The 19549-nt window shown below is 55.9% G+C and overlaps 3 protein-coding genes across 3 annotated transcripts; 2 read left to right on the forward strand and 1 right to left on the reverse strand.

Annotated features, from left to right (window-relative positions):
* Positions 1–2305: 2305 nt before the first annotated feature.
* Positions 2306–3309, forward strand: ASF1 (Histone chaperone ASF1; the record flags this gene model as incomplete). Its single annotated transcript, XM_037321785.1, has 4 exons — positions 2306–2414; positions 2471–2510; positions 2567–2875; positions 2934–3309. 4 exons carry the CDS (start codon positions 2306–2308, stop codon positions 3307–3309), a joined length of 834 nt encoding a protein of 277 aa, XP_037179705.1.
* A 1267-nt stretch (positions 3310–4576) lies between these two features.
* Positions 4577–6862, forward strand: CGCA056_v006537 (uncharacterized protein; the record flags this gene model as incomplete). Its single annotated transcript, XM_037321786.1, has 2 exons — positions 4577–6406; positions 6464–6862. 2 exons carry the CDS (start codon positions 4577–4579, stop codon positions 6860–6862), a joined length of 2229 nt encoding a protein of 742 aa, XP_037178814.1.
* Positions 6863–8873: 2011 nt separating this feature from the next.
* On the reverse strand, positions 8874–11287 carry gap1 (GTPase-activating protein; the record flags this gene model as incomplete). Its single annotated transcript, XM_037321787.1, has 4 exons — positions 8874–9034; positions 9086–10679; positions 10726–11108; positions 11167–11287. The coding sequence occupies 4 exons, from the start codon at positions 11285–11287 to the stop codon at positions 8874–8876; spliced, it is 2259 nt and encodes a 752-aa protein (XP_037179577.1).
* Positions 11288–19549: the final 8262 nt, after the last annotated feature.

Raw genomic sequence — 19549 nt, forward strand, 5'->3', positions numbered from 1 at the left:
GCTGTGTAAGCTTCGGGCTCCTCTTCCTGGAGAACCAAGGGGTCTTCCTTCTCCCATTGTATCCATTTCTTCCAGAGGTCGACCTGCTCCATAAACTCCTGATCGCCGTCGAAGCCAGGGGCGGGAGGGAGGCGAGGAAGGGTACTCCGTTGAAGTCTAGGAATAAGACGGTCAAGCTGCGAGTTGGATGCCTTGGCAGTCATGTACGCAGGTGAGCGTTTCTGAATGAACTGGCGACCGGTGGTCTTGTTGAGACTCATCTCAAACTGGTCATAATCCTTCCATAGGTCTGTGAGAGCTGAGGTGGGCACCGTGATGGCACGGTGGTAGGCTTTCCGCAACTGGTCCATCTTCTGTTGGTCTTGCCAACCGCTGCCTCCAACCTGGCCGGGCCCGCTCTTGATAAACTGGATGTAGTCCTTCCAAAGCTGACCGGCGTCACGGTCGATACCAACAGAGCTAACGACGAACTCGTACGACATGCTGAGAATTCGGCGCGCTTCGCCATTCGGGTCGTTGTTGAGGTCGTACCGCCTGCGGATGTAGTTCAGGTAGACAGTCCACAGTTGAACATTGGGGGCATTGACGAGGGAGCGGTTGAAGAGCTCTTCTGCGGTCTGGAATCGGTTTGAGTCTAGCTCGAGCTGGGCCCATTGTGCCCAAATTTCGGCCTGCAACTTTTTAGTACCAGAGTCTCTTTCATGGAGGTTCGACTTACTGCTTGAGGGAACACCTGCACAAACCGATCGTACACACCGCGAAGCTCGTCCAGCTGGTCATTGCGGCGGTGCTCTGCGATCAGAGATAGCCATGCATCCATATCGCCACGAGGATCCTCCTTCACGCGGTCCTCCAAGATACCAATCGTGTCATTAGGGTCTCTGGTCTGGACAGACTGGGCAGCTTGAGCAGCCGGCACAGGAGTAGGGACGGGAGCGGGGGCAGGGGCGGGAGCCACAGCAGAAGCAGACGCAGCACTGGGGGCTCTCACAGGGACAGCCTCGTGCAGCTGTTCTGCAGGGGCATTCTGAGCTGGTATGGACGCATGAAGGGGGGAAGGATTGTGTGCGACGGCAGCCGGCGCAGCAACAGTGCTCGAAGCCGGAGTCGACGCGTCCTCCTCCTCATCATCGGAGTCTCCCACTAGGAATCCTCCCTTGGTCTTGGGCTTGCCCGATTTTGGTTTCGCGGACGCAGGCGGAGTGGGAACGGTCGGGCTCTGGGACTCTGTGATCTGTGGGACTGGAGTTATCGAAACGGAGGCTGGGTCGTAGCTGACCGACTCGGGGTCGTATTCGCCAGCATCTTCTTGGTCACCATTCGCAGCATCAAGTGAGAAGGCAGGATCTTGACTTTGTTGGTCGCTATGCTGAATCTCTTCTCCTCCATATCCCTCTTCTCCCCAAGACGCACCCTCAACGTGTTGGCCGTTCTCTGGGAGTTCGGAATCCATTGCGGCGGCGGAGCTCAGCGTTCGTCGCAAAGATATATGGCAGATATCTGAACGATGCTGTCGATCGATGAAGACGGTTCGCAAAAGTTCTCGCAGGCAAGCACTGGGACGAAGAGGTTGGCGTGATGGCTGTGAGCTGATGGATCGCAGGCGCAGATGCGCTGCAGCTTCCAGAGCAGAAAGATTGATTTGTGGGTCGGTCAAAGACAATCAAAGTGAAGAAGGCAGCTGTAAAGACTCTGATGATGCGCGATTCGGGAAGTCACTGATGGCCGCGGTCGACGGCGGAGCAGATGGCAATGACAACAAGCACGAGGGCCGCAAATTTGGAAGGCTGAAAGTTGGCGACGAGAAAGATTGATGGATGAGCAAGCGCCGAAATCAGGCTAGCGCAGTTAGGCGGTCACCTGGATAAACATCGGATGCGACGGCAACTCCGATAAGATAAGGCAGCTTGGGTGCGTGCCACACAAAGGAGCTTCGTTGCCTGCGCGATGCCCCGTGTCTCGACGCCTCAGGGTGGCTGACAGCTCGCGCTAGACGAGAGCGGCTAGCTTCCGTAGTGGATACCACTCTACGCGAAATTCGCGGTCAACGCAGGCGCGTCCCACGTTCGTTCGTTGTCCCGTCGCAATTGACCGGGACGAACGATACCCTCTCTTTCCATCTCTGCAGCCCGCCGTCAACAATCCATCCTTCCCAAAACACCTCTCCTCCACCGCCTTGCCCGTTGCAGTTCAGCACTTTATCCTTTTTCCCCTTCACATTCTGCTTCGCTCAGGTCGTGCAGACCTTCTTGCATCTACTTTTCCATCCTACCCTCGCATACCGACAGGTCACCCACATTCCACGATGTCTATCGTCTCGCTTCTGGGCGTTCAGATTCTGAACAATCCCGCCAAGTTCACCGACAAGTACGAGTTCGAGATCACCTTCGAGTGCCTCGAGTCGCTTGAGAAGGGTATGTGATGCATCTTTCCGTCTCCCAATACACCCCCGCTGACAATTTTTCACCAGACCTCGAGTGGAAGCTCACCTACGTTGGCTCGGCTACCAGGTTAGTCAAAGTGGATTTTTCACATACACCGCCATTCTCTGACCCAAGGGCCACAGCGACCAGTACGATCAGGAGCTTGACAGCCTTTTGGTTGGCCCCATTCCCGTCGGCACCAACAAGTTCGTCTTCGAGGCCGATGCCCCCAACACTTCCAAGATCCCCGACGCCGACGTTATCGGCGTCACTGTCGTCCTCCTGACCTGTGCCTACGACGGTCGTGAGTTCGTCCGTGTTGGCTACTATGTCAACAACGAGTATGACTCCGAGGAGCTCAATGCGGAGCCTCCCTCCAAGCCCATCATCGAGCGCGTCCGCCGCAACATCCTCGCCGAGAAGCCCCGTGTGACTCGCTTCGCCATCAAGTGGTATGTTCTATGGGTGGGGGGAAAGAAACAATGTGTGATGGAGCTGACATGTGTCCAGGGACAACGAGGCTTCTGCCCCTGCCGAGTTCCCTCCCGAGCAGCCTGAAGCCGACCTTGCTGCCGATGATGAGGAGTACGGCGCCGAGGAGCGCGAGGAGGAAGAGGCTGAGGTCGCCCTCGAGACGGGTGCCAACGGCGAGAAGACCGACGGCGACGACGCTGCCATGGCCGGTGTCGAGAACGGCGAGCCCGCCCAGGCCGAGGGCGAGGAGGATGAAATGTCCGATGACGGCAGCGTTGACATTGAGGGCGAGAGCGAGGACGAGCTGGAGGAGGAGGAGGGCGAGGGCCAGGCCGCCGCCGATGATGGCGCCATGGACGTCGACATGGCCGACGAGCCTGCTCCTGCCAAGCCCGCCGTCGCGACCCACTAGATGACCTTTTGGTGTGCTTGGTGTCTTGAATTTTTGCTCATACCCCGATTATTACGCCGGTCTTGGAGGGTATTCATTAGATGATGCACAATACGGCGGTTTAGACGAAGACAACGACCTGGATGATGACAGAGCCATAACAGTATATGTGGCTGCTTGGGGGATACCCAGTAATTAGATACGAACTGGCAATGAACAGATTTTCTGTACACATGGTGCTTTGGTGCTTGGCGATTTGCTGATTGACGCCTGCCCCGTGACGACGCTTCCAGAGTCATGGCCTGTGATCTTGCCCGAAATGTCGCTCGGTGAAAGAGCGCCAGTTCAATGTTCCAGCTACCCCGGATGCAAGCCAATTGCCATGCGGCGAAGTAATCCCACATGATCTAGCGTGTTCGTTTGCATCATGTCATTGAGACATTTTTAAACGGTCGGTGGGCCCCGTCGACTACCCCTCCCCCTCTGTTATCCTCCCTACCTGACTCTCAGACATGGACAAAAAAAGGCCACCTCAAGAGAGGAGTCGAGCATTGATCCGTCTGTCCGCAGCGCCATCCACGCCTGCCAAGGCAATATTTGCACTTTCACGGGCTATGCCGCCGCAAGCCGCCCCGCGACCGGCCCTCCTTCGACAGCCCTGTTTTTTGCGATCGCTCTCCGTCTCCGACCCATGCAACGCTCTCGCACTTTGGATTCCGTCTTAATCGACTTTGATGTTTCCCCCTCCCCGGTGCGTCTCGCGTATCTCGAACCCCGGCAGTTCGTCATCTGCGTCACCTCACAGTCGGGGCGCACAAACCTGCATACGGGGAACACATCCGTGCTTCCCCTTCGGCCACTGCGGCCTCCGGCGCAGTGGCCGAAAGCTTGGTTTCGGTGTCGTTGGCCGCGACCGCTTCCAGCTTACCAATGCCATGTTGCTGCCTCGGCATCGGCCGATACTCGCATCCTGAGTCTTGGGGAAAGAGTCATTTCTTGGACGGCCACAAGATGAATATTGCACCCACGCACCACCACGGATTTGATCCGCGGCTCAGCCGCACTTGGTGTGATCGTCTCAGAGATGCCTAGACTAACGCACATAGAGCCTCTGGAGCTCGCCGGTGTGCCTCACCGAGCTGGCTGGAGGGCTGGTGAGTAGAAAAGGCCATCGCAGTCTCCAGTGTCTTTCATGTCCTTTTCATCTCTTGTGGTTGAGACAATAGAATTTTATTCAACAGCAATTTTTTAACATTCTTCTCACCTCGCTGTTTGCAAGTAGCTCATCATGTCCTCGCAGAGCCCCGAGGAGCTTCTCAAGGCGGTGGAGGCAAGCCATGAACGATACCTCCAAAGTCTTCGAAGCCTCCACGAGTATCTCGCTGGTGCTGTCAGAGAGAGATCAGACTCGAGAGCCTCAGCGACACTACCAAGCTCACCGCACCTTCGCCCATCCCATAGTCCAGTCCAAAGCCCGGTTCAAAGTCCGACGCTCTCTTCAGAGGCAGCCTTCCAGCCAACACCTCGTCGTTCGCGCCGCCCAACTTTCTCCGACTCTGTTGAGAAACAGCCACTATCTCACACCCGCGAGAAGCATGTTCCTTCATCCATCCACTCTGAGCTCGACGTCGAGTACCTTCCCCTGCTAGACGTCTCCATCCCACGCGTTGCTTCTGACGGCTCCTTCACTTCGCCCGCACCAAGGCTCATCGAGAGAGTCTCCTGGGAGGATGCGCAGCTTCTAAGCCATCTGAAACGATTCGACTTCACCGGCGGCGCTGCCATCGCCCTCACAGACGTCATCAAAAGACAGACTGAAATCGACGAAAGCACCAAATTCGACGACTTTGCAGCCTACGAAAGCCAGGGCTACGTCAGCTCAACCTTTGAGCTCTACGATGTCGACAAGGAAGGCAGCCCCCGCCCCGTCGGGAAACAGCCAGACCGACGCCGGGGGAATGAGGCGATCCCCTCATCCAGCCAGATCGTCGACGCCCCGACGGTATGGAACGCCCTCAAAGGCATCCACTCAGACGGCAAAGCCGTCGGCCTCGTCACCATACTCCAGGAACCATCGGCTCTCATGCTCGGCGCCCTCCACATGACCATGGCACCCTACTTCGACATGTCAGAGCTCCTCAACCACCTCATCACCGACCACGAGAACAACGGCAAGACGACCGCCTACGTCCACCGCGCCTTCGCACGCGACTCGTCCCCGCCTCACCTTCGGCAGCGCAGCTTTTTCTTCGCCTTCAAGTACTACACCGTCGTCGGTGACGGCCTCGAGCCCGCCCCGTGGCAAAAATACGACAAGCGTCCCGCAGACAAACGCTCCAGAGACCACATCGACATTGCAGAATGTAGCTCCATCCTCGCCCTCTCCCTATCCGGCCAACCCCGGCAGTCCGTCAAGCAAACCCGCCGCCGCGAGGGTCCCCAGGAAGGCTTCCTCTTCGACACCTTCGCCCCCTGGCACCTCTTATCCATCCAGTCCTTCCCAGACGACGAGCACACCCTCCGCGGCGGCGACGCCGAGGTCCGCAAGACCTTCGTCTCGGGCCCCTACGCCTTCATGGACGCCCTCGTCACGGAATACCGCGACGCCACGAAGCGCAACCTGGCCCTCCACGCCCGCATCGCCAAGCTCATCACGCCCCCGACCGACTTCATGTTCGACGCCCGGCTGCGGGACAAGCTGCTCTTCGAGGACAAGCACTTCACCTACATCCGGCGCTACTTCTGGGCCTACAATACGCTCGGCGTCGTGAACGAGGGCCTGCGCGCCACGCTGTCGGCCTACCGCGACAACTTCCCCGACGACTTCTGGGACGGACGACACCCGACGCTGTGGCCTCACCCGGCACCGGAGTCTTCCGAAGGCAGGGCGTACCGCGACAAGATGGCCCCGCTGCGTCTCGATCTCGAGCGGGCGTGTCGCGATCTGGAGGCGGTGCATGCGAAGAACGCGGCGACGAGGAAGGAGATTGAAAACCTGCGCGACCAGCTCTTTAGCGGGAGTTCGATCAAGGAGTCCCGGCGGGCTATCGAGCAGGGGGATAACATCAAGGTCCTCACTTTGGGGTCCATGGTGTTTCTGCCCCTGACATTCGTCACTGTAAGTTCACTCCCGTGTGATGAGATGAGGGTTACGATCACTAACATGTTCTTCTAGTCCGTGTTTGGCATCACAGAGTTCACCATCTCGCCGCAGGACTGGCGTTTTGCGGTGACGATGGTATGCGTCTGCGTCCCGTTCCTCATAGCCCTCATAATGTTGCAGACGAGGGCCGGATATTCGCTTGCAAAGCACACCTTTGCAGCCTTCACATGGCCGTTCCGGTACTTCATAGATACCGGCACCGATGATAAGATGCCTCCGAGCGTGACGATGCCGCCTAAAGAGACGAGACCTCGCAGAAAGAGGCGGCTGACCAGTCGCCGGCCACCGGCGCCTCCCCCTGATGGCACAGAAACACAGGCCTCGTGGACTGGCAAGCTTTTCCGCCGTATGAATTTTGGATCAATGACTACGAGCAAGTTGAGTGATGAGAAGGTGTTTGGGAATGTTTGATTGCTTGTGTTCGAAGATACCCCTGTCTTTACCATCATTTAATGATAACACCTTGAGCATTGCTTTCGAGACAATAAAACAGTGAAGCTCATCGGTAATGTGGTGATCATGCTGTCAACTCGAGTCGGCTTGTTGCTGTTCTCATCGTCCAGGCCTTCTTCGTCCTCGCTATCGTTGTTGTTGTCGTCAAAACAAGTGATGTTGACCCCTGCTGGAGGTCGGCCGCCGGTCCTTGCTCTCGTTACATATCCATCCCTAGCGGAAACAAGACATCACGATGGACGTAATGGTCCGAACCCCTAGACTCGTTCTCAGCTCCTATACGAGGACATCGGCATGAGGCAACGATAGGTAATGAAGGTGATCTAGCAGCTTTGGATTTCTTGTGAAGATGCTACACCAGGAAACCCTGCTGGACTGTTGACATGTGAAGTTCCAGAAAAACACCTTCAACTCTAGCAACCAACACCAGACAGATCCCTATAATCCGAACAAGATCAAAACATCCACAAACTGGACGTCACCACCAACCTTGTACCGCATCCCCCATTCCCCAAAACAAACACCTTCACACCAACATGGCATCCCCAATCACACGCAACACAAACTTCTCAAAATCCGATAACACCAAAAAGAATCAACCTTCTAAAACCTGTAACACGCCAACCAAACCTTCCACATAATCATCGCAAACCCCCTCCTCCTCGTCTTCCTCCCGGCCAGGAATACACTAACCTCCGATTTAACCGGCCGGCAACTTTCACAAATCTCCGCACTCATCCATCCCTCCCCGCCCCTTCAACCCTACCCCCACCATACATACCTCGTGCTCCATAACTCATCATCATCCATCCCACATGGCAAGGCCCTTCCATCCCCACCCAATCACACGCAGATCCAGCCCACAAAGGCAGCTGAAACATCACACCTCACACCCGAACAACGTGGCAGCGGCGGGGGCCAGAATAGAAAAACTCTCACGTCATCCGCCCCCAACTCCGACTGCTGCTGTCCGAACAAGACATCAGACGAAAGTGTGCCCTAGGCAGAGAGTTCCGGGCTACATGCGCAAACCACGCCATCACGCAAACTCTCACCGTGGGAATGAGACACGAAGCACCATGGCATACCAGCGCATCCGTTCGTCTTTGGCTCTGTAATGCCAGTCCCTTTGGCGGCAAGGGGAAAAAACCGCTCGAACAGGATCAAACCCAAACCGGGCTCGAGCAACTCGGTGACACGTATCAGACATCACGAGAGCGAACAGTTCGGGTTTCGACATGAGAAATCATCCATGTCATTTCATTCCTTCTCGTTCAAGCTTAACCCTTCCCCTTCTCTTTCTACACCCCAATCATTTCATGACATGAACTAAGTAGACAGGACATACACTAAAGCCGCCGGACCAGCCGAAACAACCCCGCGCCGTCATCGCGCATCAAGACATGGACCAAAAAAAAGAGACTTGGAAAATGGAGACCAAAACACACGATACGCACAATGTAAACGTCCTGGCTCCGGCCGCAGGGGCAATTAGAATAACGTAGCAGGTATATCGCGCAGAAAAAAACCACCCGACCGGGCCACCAATTCGCCAATGTGATGTGCGACGAAAGAGGCCGAGAAAGACGAAATCATGTTCCCATATGCACAAGCGGTAATCTTGTACGGCAGACCGAGTCCAGAGAATGCCACCTTGATACTGCGTGGAATAGGTTCTGGTGAAGAGTTGAAAGTACGCCTGGATGCGTTTGGATACTGAACGAGATGGTCGAGAAGCGAATTAAAGGCGGCCGTGGCAAAGAGACGTTCGTAGAATGAGGAAAGCGGGTAAAAGAGGCATTGATGGATACGAATGCTGGGAAGTTGAGGGCGGTGGGACGAAGACGAGAACGTCGTGGTATCAGGTTCCAAAGAGATGCCGAAACGCCTAATTCCATCAAAAGCCAGTCGTGGGTATCTCCGAGAAAAAGTTGTACAGTTGTGAGTTGGGAGACCCGTGTGCTGGCGTTTACCACCCCTTCTTTCTCGCAAATCGCTTGTTCAGCAGAGCGAGAACCTTGGTGACGTTGAATTGCACATATTCGAGATCCAAGTCATCCTGTCCATCCTTTTGCATCTCGAGCAAGTCATCCAACTTAAGATCCAACTCGAGGAGACCACGGTTGCGTCCTGGTAAAGTTAGTCAACAGTACTGAGAAGGCATAACAAATTGTAACATACCCTTGTAATGCAGAGAAATGACAAAAGTTCCCGGTAGGGGGCTGGTGAAGTTGAAGTAAATGTTTGCTCTGCGGTTGTCCGGAACATTGCTCTTCTGGATGACGCCCTCCTTCTCCAACTGCTGGTGGGTGAATTTGTAAGGGCCAAGGACCTGTTGCTTCTGCTGTTTTCTCCTTGTGCCCTCACTTTGAGAGCGAACGTTGTGCAGGTAGCTCTTGTACGTCTCCAGCTGGCCGACGAGGTAGGTGTTGTGGTCGCGAATCGTCTTGTACACTTCCTCAAGCTTGACAGTCTCCTGAATAACACCATCCTTGAGAGAGCCAAGGTGCTGGAGTTCCTGCTCAACCTCGTCACGCAACAAACTGAATTGGTCGCTCTTGTCGATGACTCTCAGTTCCTGCAGTTGAGAGAGCAATTCCATTGCCCTGATGCCTTTGCGGACCATGACCGCGTCATTGCGGCTCGTAGCCGCAGCGTCCGCGATTCTCTCAAGTCGCAAAGGTCGTCGGGCAACGCTGCTGTTGGCAGGAATGGATCGCATGATCTGCACAAAGACGGATTTGGCTTCCATAAAGTACACCTCCTCTTGCGTGATGTCGAGCGCCGCGGTCAAGTCGTCGATCGCCGTCTCCCATCTGCTGAAGAGGGGAAGGTTGATGACGCGATTCTCCTTACGCGGAACCTGAGGAGGTGCGGCCGCCAGCTCTGACATGATGATACCAAGATGCGAGTTGTCATCCTTGCAGAGTTCGCCGTGGTGCTTCTCGATGAGGGCGTGCATGCCGTAGATTTCGTTCAATGTAATGGACAGCTCAAGGTCCTTCTTCGACAGGGCCACGTATCTGTCCATCTCCAAGCTTTCGTAAAAGTCTTGCACCTCGCACAGGTCAAGCATGAACTTGTTGACGCGGTCCTTGTTTCCTTGAATGAAGGGCTGCAACTTGGCCATGTAAGGTTCCTTGGCGTACGAAGGCTTGTTGGCCAGGTTCTGCAGCATCTTTGCAATCAGGGTTAGTGTTCTTCTCGGGCGCTCCGCAGGCTGGCCGTCAATGAGCATGTACGACTTGGGCGTCACAATGGCGGGGTTGATGAAGCGGAGGAAGAAGAAGCCACCGATGAGCGTGCAAATGACCTGATCGTTGGCGTCAGGGTACTTGCGCTTCGTCAGACTGCGGATCTGCTTGCAAATCCACCGAATACCGTACGGTGCCTCCTCGAGCCCGTCAATGATGGTCGACAAGAAGCCATTAGCAATCTCGGTGAGCATCGTCAGGCGCGGTTCGATGATTGCCTGGACTTGAGGGTTCTCTGCAGCTTGTTCAGCTGTGATGCCCTTGGGCAGCGAAGCGGGAAGGCTGCCAGTGTCCTCCTCAATCTGTTCACACATGCGCTCGTAGACCTTGAGCGGGTTAATCTCCAAGTCGAGGTCCTTCAGCTCAATCAAGCTGTTGATCCTATCGGCCAGCACTGATTTGAGGAAACTCTGTCCAGGTCCTCTCCTTGTGTAGGTGGTCATCATTCGCGATACTGGGGTGTTGGCGCGGAGAAGCGACGAGTATTCGGGGGTGTTGTCGAATTGGTAGGTAAGGACGGACTGCTCCGGTTAGCAAACGGAACTGCGATCGGAACGCGTGACAAACCTGGAACATGGTCAAGAGCAAGTGCTCCTCACGACTCTCGTACTGGTTACCGTAAATGGTGAACATGACGGTCTGCAGCAGAGAATCGATCTCGGACATGGACACCAAACGACAAAGGTGGGCGATGTGTCTCGGCTCGGATTGGAGCAGGAACATCAAGTTGCCATACTTTTGCGTCTTATCGTCGTTGGGGAAGTCGCCCTCCTGCATCTCAGTGGCGTCTTCCAAATGGCTCGCAACTTCGTTCTGTTCTTCCAACGCCATTCGGTTCTGGATAAGAAGAGCGATTCGCGAGTCGAGGTATCGCACATCTTTTTCGAGAACGAAGTTCTTCTTTGACTGGGACGAGATCTTGGACTTGAGTTCGCGTAGGATCTTCTGGGCTGCAGAGGAGAGATTAGCGAGGGATACTCAAAGAACGATGCGCTTGTGTGTTCCTACCCTTGGCCAGGTCATCCTCAATCTCGAGATCAGTCTCATTTGCTGACATGGACATGTACAGCGCGGACATGGAGTACCGCTTAGATTGGCGGGCGGACCGCGATCCATCGTACGAAGACATCGTGTTTTGGCGGGAGAGGGGTTGGAAGGAGGAGGAGGAGGCGGTCGAAGCTCGGGAAGGTGTTTGAAGCATGACGGACATATTTGCTCGTGCTCAAGGGTGACGGGTTTGCGAAGCAGGCTGGTCGCCCAAGCGAGCCCCTAGAAGCGATGAGCCTCGGAGCCTGCGATGAAGTTATGCTTGCCGACACTGATGAGTCGGTTTGCGTGTCGTGCAGGGGTCGTGGTGACGGGTTGCCAGGAGACTTTGGAAATCCAGCGTGAAGTGATGAATGAGCGAGGCTGAAGGCCTGAGGCGCGACTGTCGTGACGCAGTCGGCGAGCGGGAGGAAGGAGAGCGGTTCGCACGATGTGGCTGCGAAGCGGGAGACGGCACGGCGCAGATGATGGAGGGGGGTGTGGGCGACAGCGAAAGGTGAGTCGAGTCGGGTCGCGCGATGGGATTGGGTGTCGAAAAGTTCAGTCGCTCGATTGAAGGCGAGTTTGTTGCTTCAAAATTGGGATGTCGTCCAGCGAACGCCACGAGAGACAGAAAAGGTTGAGTGGCAGCGAGCCCAAGATGGCAGACTTCTCGAATGTGAGGTTGGTTTTTCGGTGGTGTTTCGAACGGAAGCTTCGTTTCGGGGGGGGACGCCGAATGGATATTGCTTTTGGCAGTGCTGATAGGGCGGCGCGACAAATAGGAGCGCGGTTTTAGCTTTCGCAAGCGCCGGCCGCAAATGTGTGGGCGGCGGTGATCAAATTAAAAACGAGGCTAGGAGGGGCGAAGTCCCAGATCCAGACAGGCAATCGGGCTGCTGCTGCTGATGGGTGCTCGTTGTGTGTTGGTGCTGTTTGGGGAGTTCTCGGTATGGGAGTGTTGGAGGCGCGATGCCGACGGTTGGCTGGCTGGCAGGACTGTCTGGCTTGTTTGCGCGAGACTCGCAAAGCAAGGGAGGGAATGGGATTAAAAAGCAGAGCGGAGGAGAGCCGTAGTTGTTTGAGCGAGAAGAGCGAGAGAGAGAGGGAGCGTGGTGGGTGGTGGTAGTGGTGGTGGTGGTTGTGTGTGTGCGTGTGTGAGTGGAATGAAGAGGGGGGGTCTCTGGGGTAAGTACAGATGGACCCTCGCTCAAAAGGAAAGGAGGGGAGGTCACCCTGTACTCGTAGTGCTACAGCGAGGTCACAGTAGGACTGCGTAGGGCGGCGGTTCAGAACGTGCAAAAGGAGGGACAGGAAGAGAGGTCGGATGTGTGCGACTGGGGGGTGTGGGAGGTGTGTGTAAACGACAAGACGGGCAGGCAGCGTGTGGGAAGACGAGAGTGACGAGCAGCAGCAGCAGCACGCTGTCCGTACAGGCGGCACTGGGACGATGAGTGGTGCAGCAGTGCAGACTGGATATTAAGGCATGGATAGATTGGACGGGATGGATGGGATCACTTCTGGCTGTATCCGTACAGGCAGAGAATCCGTAGGTATGTATGTACACCTCAGTGAGTGATGTCTGCGGTAGGCACTTAGTACATAGGTAGGTACGGAGCACGGGAGAACGTGGGAGAAAGGGGATAAGGGAGCGATACTGCGTAGGTAAGGAAAGGGCCGCAAGCATGCTCGGCACATGGAAGGATAGTCAGGTCAGGACCGGATGGACGATGATGGACAGGATGGACAGGCACAGTACGGTACGGATACAACAGGCACAAGGCACCGCGCCAGGAACCTCCTCAAAGCAAAAGAAGGTGCCTGCCCTGTGCCTGTGCCTGTGTCTGTGCCTTGGACAGGAAAAGGTTGCACAAAATGGTGGGATTGGCATTATTGGAGGGTGAAGGCTGGTCCGCTGGATTATGGGTGGATGGGGGCCTGAACTGCTGCTCGACCCTGGCAGTGCCCCCAGATGGTGCGTTTGTGAGGACTGGGAGTCCCTGTAAGAAGGTCACGCTCGAGGGAAGAGAACGAGCAAATCAGATACGTACCGCCGCCGCTTGAAGAAGACACACTTTTTGTGGTGTGTGTGTGTGTGTCCCTCTCTCTCTGTGTCCCCCGTGTCTGCCTGTGTGCGGAAGAAAAAAAAAGGCAATGGCGATGGGAGGAAGCACGCAGCCAGAAAGAGGAGGGGACACTAGGAGACCGAGAGGAGACCAAGAGGGTGGGGAACGGGCCCCTTGCCTCGTGCGCGCGATGCGGAGCGGCGAGCGGTTCCTGGCTTCAGGCGATGAAGACCCACTCTTCAGGGAACTACCTAACCTGCCTTGGTGCCAGACAAGTGCAGATAAATAGACGAGCGAGCGGTACGTACCGCCCGACCAGCCGCGAAGGGAAAGATACCAGGGCGAGCCAGTCAAAGACGCGGATGAGCAGCCTGATGGAGCATCGCCGAGTCTTGTCGTCCAGGTTGGCTTTGCGGGCGCGTCAACCGTTGCAACTGATGATAGTGCCTGCCCTGTCGCCGTGCCTTACCTTACTACGCAGTCCATCTTTTTACTTTGGCAAGGTACCCAGCCAGCCCAGTGTGCCCAGGCGGTGCCCAACGGTTGACGGGTTGTGATGGCGGGAAGCGGGCAACTGATGTGACCCAGGTTGTGTTGATATCGATACTATGATGTCAGGAGGGGACCAAGGCCGGCGCCGAGGCAGTGTTGACTCCTGTGCAGTAATTACACCGACTGCCTTAGGTTGTCAACGTCGACAGGACGAGAGACTCCGGGCTCGTGCTGCACAGTACCTTAGCTGTTGGGCAGCAGCAGTAGTGGCTTACTGCTAGGCTGATGGGATTCTGTAAGTTTGCAAGCAATCTTGAGAAAGGCATGCGAAGTGGTTCGAAATGTCAGTCTTAGCGGACATTGACTGACAGAGGCATGCAGCCTGTGTAACCGCACCTCAGACTCAGAGCCCGCCATCTGTCCATCATGCCGTCCATCTCTACTGCGGTATCCGTACTGCGTACGCACAACACAACATCAGCATTAGAAATACTTTTGTCGCAATCATCAATCGACAACAACAGTTCGCGGTCGCGGTCGGCCGTTCGTTCTCTGGCGTCTGCAACACCACACCTCGCATCTGCCCTGCCCTGCCCTGCCCTGCCCTGCAGTCCCTTCATCAGGCAGCGGGCTCGTAACGCTGGACGGACCAGAGAATCAAAATTCACCTTCACACAAAGAGAAGAAGGATGGGACGACGATGAGTGGTCCCGCTTTGCTGCAACGCCAGAAATCTGTTTGAGAATTCTGCAGGGGTTCCATCGCTCCTGCTGCTAATGCGCAAGCTGCACGGCGAGGGAGGGGGTCGTCTGCCCCACACCCTTCCGTCTTGGGTTGGCTGTTGACCACTGCGGCAGGGGGGAGAGAACCACGGAAAGAAGGGACCTCCGCGTTGCTGTTTCCCGTTCGCGTTGCCAGGTATCGGCTCCTGCTCTTCGTACCTGCTGGGAAGGAACAAGCCAACAAACCGAAGGTGCCGTTGCTGTTTGTGAGGAGAGAAGGAGCGGCGGCTGAAGCCATCACGGCGATATTGCAGGAATACTGCATTTCTTCACCTGTCGCTCTTCAAATCTACGACAAACACATCTCCCCCCTCATGCCGCTAAACACTAAATGACGAACGAATAAAAGAGGAAAATGGGGCCGCCTCATCGACCCGCTTGTCTCCTTTGGGCGGCAGCATTCTTTTTCGCCTCTTTACCGCCTTCCCAAGTCCCCGGCCCAGCATCCGCGCCAACAACTATCCCAAAGCCCAGGGACCAGCCAAATTCCACCGACGACCAAGTCAATCCATCCGTTTGGATTCGGCCCATCCATCTCGGCTTGCCCTACCCTCTCCTCTAGCTGCGACTTGTGCTCGCCAGTCAATCAAAGACAGCCGCCATTCGTCAGCTAAATTGGCTACCGCGGCCTCGTTATTTCCAACGGGCGGGCACTCCGAGAGCGCCTCATTGCCAGCCCGCTCCCACCCCGACTCGACCGGCGCTCCTTACGTGCCCATCACGCGTCGCGCATACGGTCTAAACTGCCTATAATGCGACCACTGGCCAGACGGACACTGCAGATGCGCAGCAACTCGGCCAGGGATATGGCCGTGAACAGGAATCGCAACGTATCTACACGAGGTACGGGTGCACAACCAGACAACATCCCAGCACAGCCTGCCAAACACATGCGACTGCATCGAATCCGTCACAGCCGAATTACTTAACCGCCGAGCACGTTGAAGAACCCCAACCCAAGACCTGGCAGAAGGCAAATCCATCAACCAACGTCACCTTGCGTCGCACTAACAAACCATCGGCAAGTAAACTCGCCGCTCTTGATAGTGTCACGGCCAAACCATCGCATTGTCGGTGGCGGCAACTGCAACACGTATCGCCGATGCTTCTTCCTGGCCGGTCCCCCAAAATGCCTGGACCAGCAGCAGTCCCCTTCGTTTTCGGCCTCTCGCTTCTCGCCCTTCCAGGCATCTTCCTTCACGACGAGACCTGCCACAAACTGAATTTGAGAAGCATGAGGGAACCGGTTTTTAAAATAGTGTCTCGCAAGGAACTCTGGAAGCCTCATGGAACCATTGCCCACAGACCTAACAGGATCCGGCCATGCCACCGCACAGAACACCGGACACCTGGGTTCCTTTTCTTTTAAAAGAACGGATGATGAACCACCAGAAAAGCAAGGCCAGGGCCGGTATGGCCCAGTTCCAGGACGTCAATCTAAACTATCCCTCTGCCGTTGTCGCCGCGCTCCTGCTGCTCCAAATGTGCCGCCCACACAGCAGGAGAAACCGGCATGACGCCCATCGTTCATGCGTCTAGGAGGCGCAGACCTGCTTGAAACCGTTTCTCTTCCACTCCTCGCCCAAGTCCGGCGTCTTTTCGTGGTCGCGGGAGAAGAGGAAAGCCACGATTACCAAGTTGGCAGCAAGTGATATTTTGCCAGCTGTTCGCTACCTAGTACTGGGCTACATCTTGAACGGCGTCCATGTTACGCGGCGAGGCGATGTCGCGTGCCCATCCAAGCAGGACCTTCATCACGACATCCGGCTCTCCAACCGAGCATCGCCCATCAGCGGCCCGTGCTGAGAAAATTTGGTCCCTTGGGCAGCAACAAATGACTTGCGTAAGGACATCTCACACACCCCTTTCCTCGGTGTGCGCTCTTCACCGTCTTCATGACATTTCAACGCTCGCACCCCAGAGACAGGGACCGAGGTGAAGTATCGGCGCTTGTCTAGATCGGGCAACTCCACTTGGAAAAGGAGACGCCAACGGCTCCAAAAGAAGAAGAAAAAACAGTTCCTTCTCAGTCGCGAACCCCTTGCATCCAAGAACCACCGTATCTTCAAGTTTGCATCCCTGTGCCTGCTTCGAGATCATCGCCTGTTCTCGGCATTGAGTGCAGACAATGGAGGTGGGACAGACCCTGTGAGACAAGGGCAAGATCCTCCAAGCCACACGACAACTCGTCATCATCGCGAGCTCTCATGCCGTCCATCACATCCGATCACACTCGATGAGCCCGCGTTTTGACTGCGAACACGACCCAAGGCGGCCGATATCATGTCCGCGGTTGCTTTCTCTTTGACAACGTCCGGTGTTGCAAACAAATCGGCTTCTCGTATCTCCCCTCAGCTGAGCCTCCTACCGTCCCTCCTTGCGGCCCGTACGCTTCAAGGGACTTCCGCCATTGAAGCATCATGCCTGCAGGACAATCTGGAAGTCGGTGCTAGCAGCCAGACTTCTGGAACCCGATCACCTGGCTCGCCCACTGCCGAGGCTTCTACGCTTTGGCATCGCAAACCCGTCAACGCCCACCGGAACTGCGAGCGACCGATACGGTGTGTGATCCGGTCTGGCAGCCGTACTAAGTGCATTGCTTGCACGTCAGCATCGACGACGACCCTGCCCCGATAACTCCATACGCATCGTGTCACCCAGATCATGGTGGCGTCTTGGTGACAAGTTGACCTGCTGGAAAAGCAAGCCCCATTATCCGAACTGGCGGCGGGGTGAGTCGCGGGCCCGCCGTCAGCAGAAAAAGGGGTCTCGGCCACCACTCAACTGTCTTTCTGACAATGACTCTGGGGACGGACACCAGCGCCATTACAATGTGGCTTTATTTGAAGCTTGTCAAGACCAAACATTGTCCCAAACACTGCTTCGACAGAGCAAGCTAGACGAAGCCGGCGATGCGCGTGGCGGACTGAGGCCTGCACCGCCTCAACCTGGTCCATGCTCTTTCATTTCCCCATGCCTACGACACGTGGGAAGGCAGGATACGATTTCATGAGGATCGCCCCCCTAGCAGGTGCAGCGGTCCCTAGCCTCAGCTCGGCTTGTTCCTGACCTTGTCCAAAAAGCCCTTGGCTCGTCCCAGCAGCGTCGAGGGTAAGACACGCCGGGCGACGGATCGAAACAGCGCTCCACCGTTCTTTCAACGCCATTCTTCTGCCCACCTCAGTCACCCTCCGCGTGTGGTGTAGAGTGCAACAAGTAAAGTGCGCGGCGTGCAGGAAACGCATGCAACGATTCTGTATGTGAGATAGCCCGGTGGGCCTATGCAGGAACCATCTGCGTACCTGCAGGAAGCTATTTCAGGGGTTTGGGTCCTCGCACACGGTAAGCGGGCGACAAGATTCCGACTATTGGCAGTAGCCCGAGTTTGTCGACTTTCGACCTCAACACCGCCATCGTCAACGGTCTGGTTGTAGCTAAATACAGCAGCACCAGCTTCCTGTTTCTCGTACGGGCCCGAGGAGTAACCAAATCCCCGACGCGTCTGCTGCCATTAGACGCCTTGAGAAACGCGTTTCCTCAACGTCAAATGGCCAATTTAACAGCCCTGGCCGTGCTCATCCAGATCTTGCACCCGCGATGCTGTCTGTGCGATGGCTGAGAGCGGCGATGACAGCATCAAAGCACTGCAGGGCACAATTAAACGTAAGATCGAGATTTCATCCGCGTGATGCTGGACGAAATGGACGCCGCCTGAAGATTTCGATTCTCCCCCATCGGGCGAAGGACCCACGGAATCGTCGGAATGAAACGCAGCAATTCGCCATCAGGACTACTCAGGTGAGGGCCCGTGTGTCCGCCAGACCGCAGCGGTTGCTCCGGACATCGCCGGGGTTCGTTCAACACCACGTCACGTTGGCGCTGGACATCACTAGTAAGGCTGCGATGTTGTCGCTCGTATGGTGCTCGCGATCTGTCCTCGTTTGTCTCGCAAGACTCGGTAAAGTCGCGTTCGAACTGCCTCGTTTGTATCTGAGAATGGCACCCTAGCATCGCAGTGCCTACCTGCAAGTCTATGATGTGTGAGGCGCCTCATCCTCGTCCCCTCGGCTGCACCAACGGCCCAGAGGCGCATCGCTTGTGATGCCCAATCCTTCCCCAACCACAGACGACGAAACGAACTGTTCTGTTTCCCGCGTCGGACAGGGCCATCGCTATGTTTCAGACATTGCCTGGCCGGCTGACACGGCATATCCGCTCCTTTCGCAGCACAGAAACAGCAGCCACAAGTCGCACACGTCTGCAGTCATCCGACGTCAAAAACTTCGTCGACAGCTGTCACTTCCCGTGTTCCCCTGGAGAGAGACTCTGCAGGATGTGTTTTAATCTCCGCATTTGGTTCCCAATGCACCGGCTCGCCAATGAGTACCGTTCGTGAGAGGGGACAGAGGACAAGATGTCTCGCCTTGGCGATTTGTCACTTCGTCTGTGTTCGTCTCCAGAAGCCTACCTCTTCATCCGCGATATGGCCCCCAAGAAGGGCCCCGGCCCAAATGCCTTTTTGTTTTCTCCGTAATCCCCTAAATGGGATTGCTCGTAAAATGGGAGGCGGGGAGCGGGCGCTGTAGACTGTAGATCCCCCTTCCCCTTCTTCACCGCCGGGCGCCTCATCGGCACGTCGCCATTTTTGTGTCGTTGCAGCCCGCCCGGAGGTCGTATTCTACACGGCAAGGCCCCCTCTAGCCTCCGAGACTCAAAATGGACGTTGGTGGGGAAGTGAGGGGGAGAGAGCAGAGACCGTCGCAGATAGCGAAGCGTTTTGCGAAATGACGATGGTCGATGGGTGCTTGTTTTGTGTGGCAGACGCAGACGTACCCCCGGACTGCGATCGGCAACATGGGGTTTGCTGGTGGGACGACAGGTTTCTGCTGCGTGTGCGGCGGCGGCCGCCGAGGCGTTGATTTAGTGTTATTTTTTTCTTTCCTTTTTTCTGACACTTCTTTGCTTTTTTCTTTTTTTCTTTTTGTAGAACCGTCTCCCGCGACTTCGACGCAGGGATAACAGCGC

Source organism: Colletotrichum aenigma (genome assembly GCF_013390185.1).
Source record: "Colletotrichum aenigma strain Cg56 chromosome Unknown KSG_Cg56_contig04, whole genome shotgun sequence".
Lineage (NCBI taxonomy): Eukaryota > Fungi > Ascomycota > Sordariomycetes > Glomerellales > Glomerellaceae > Colletotrichum > Colletotrichum aenigma.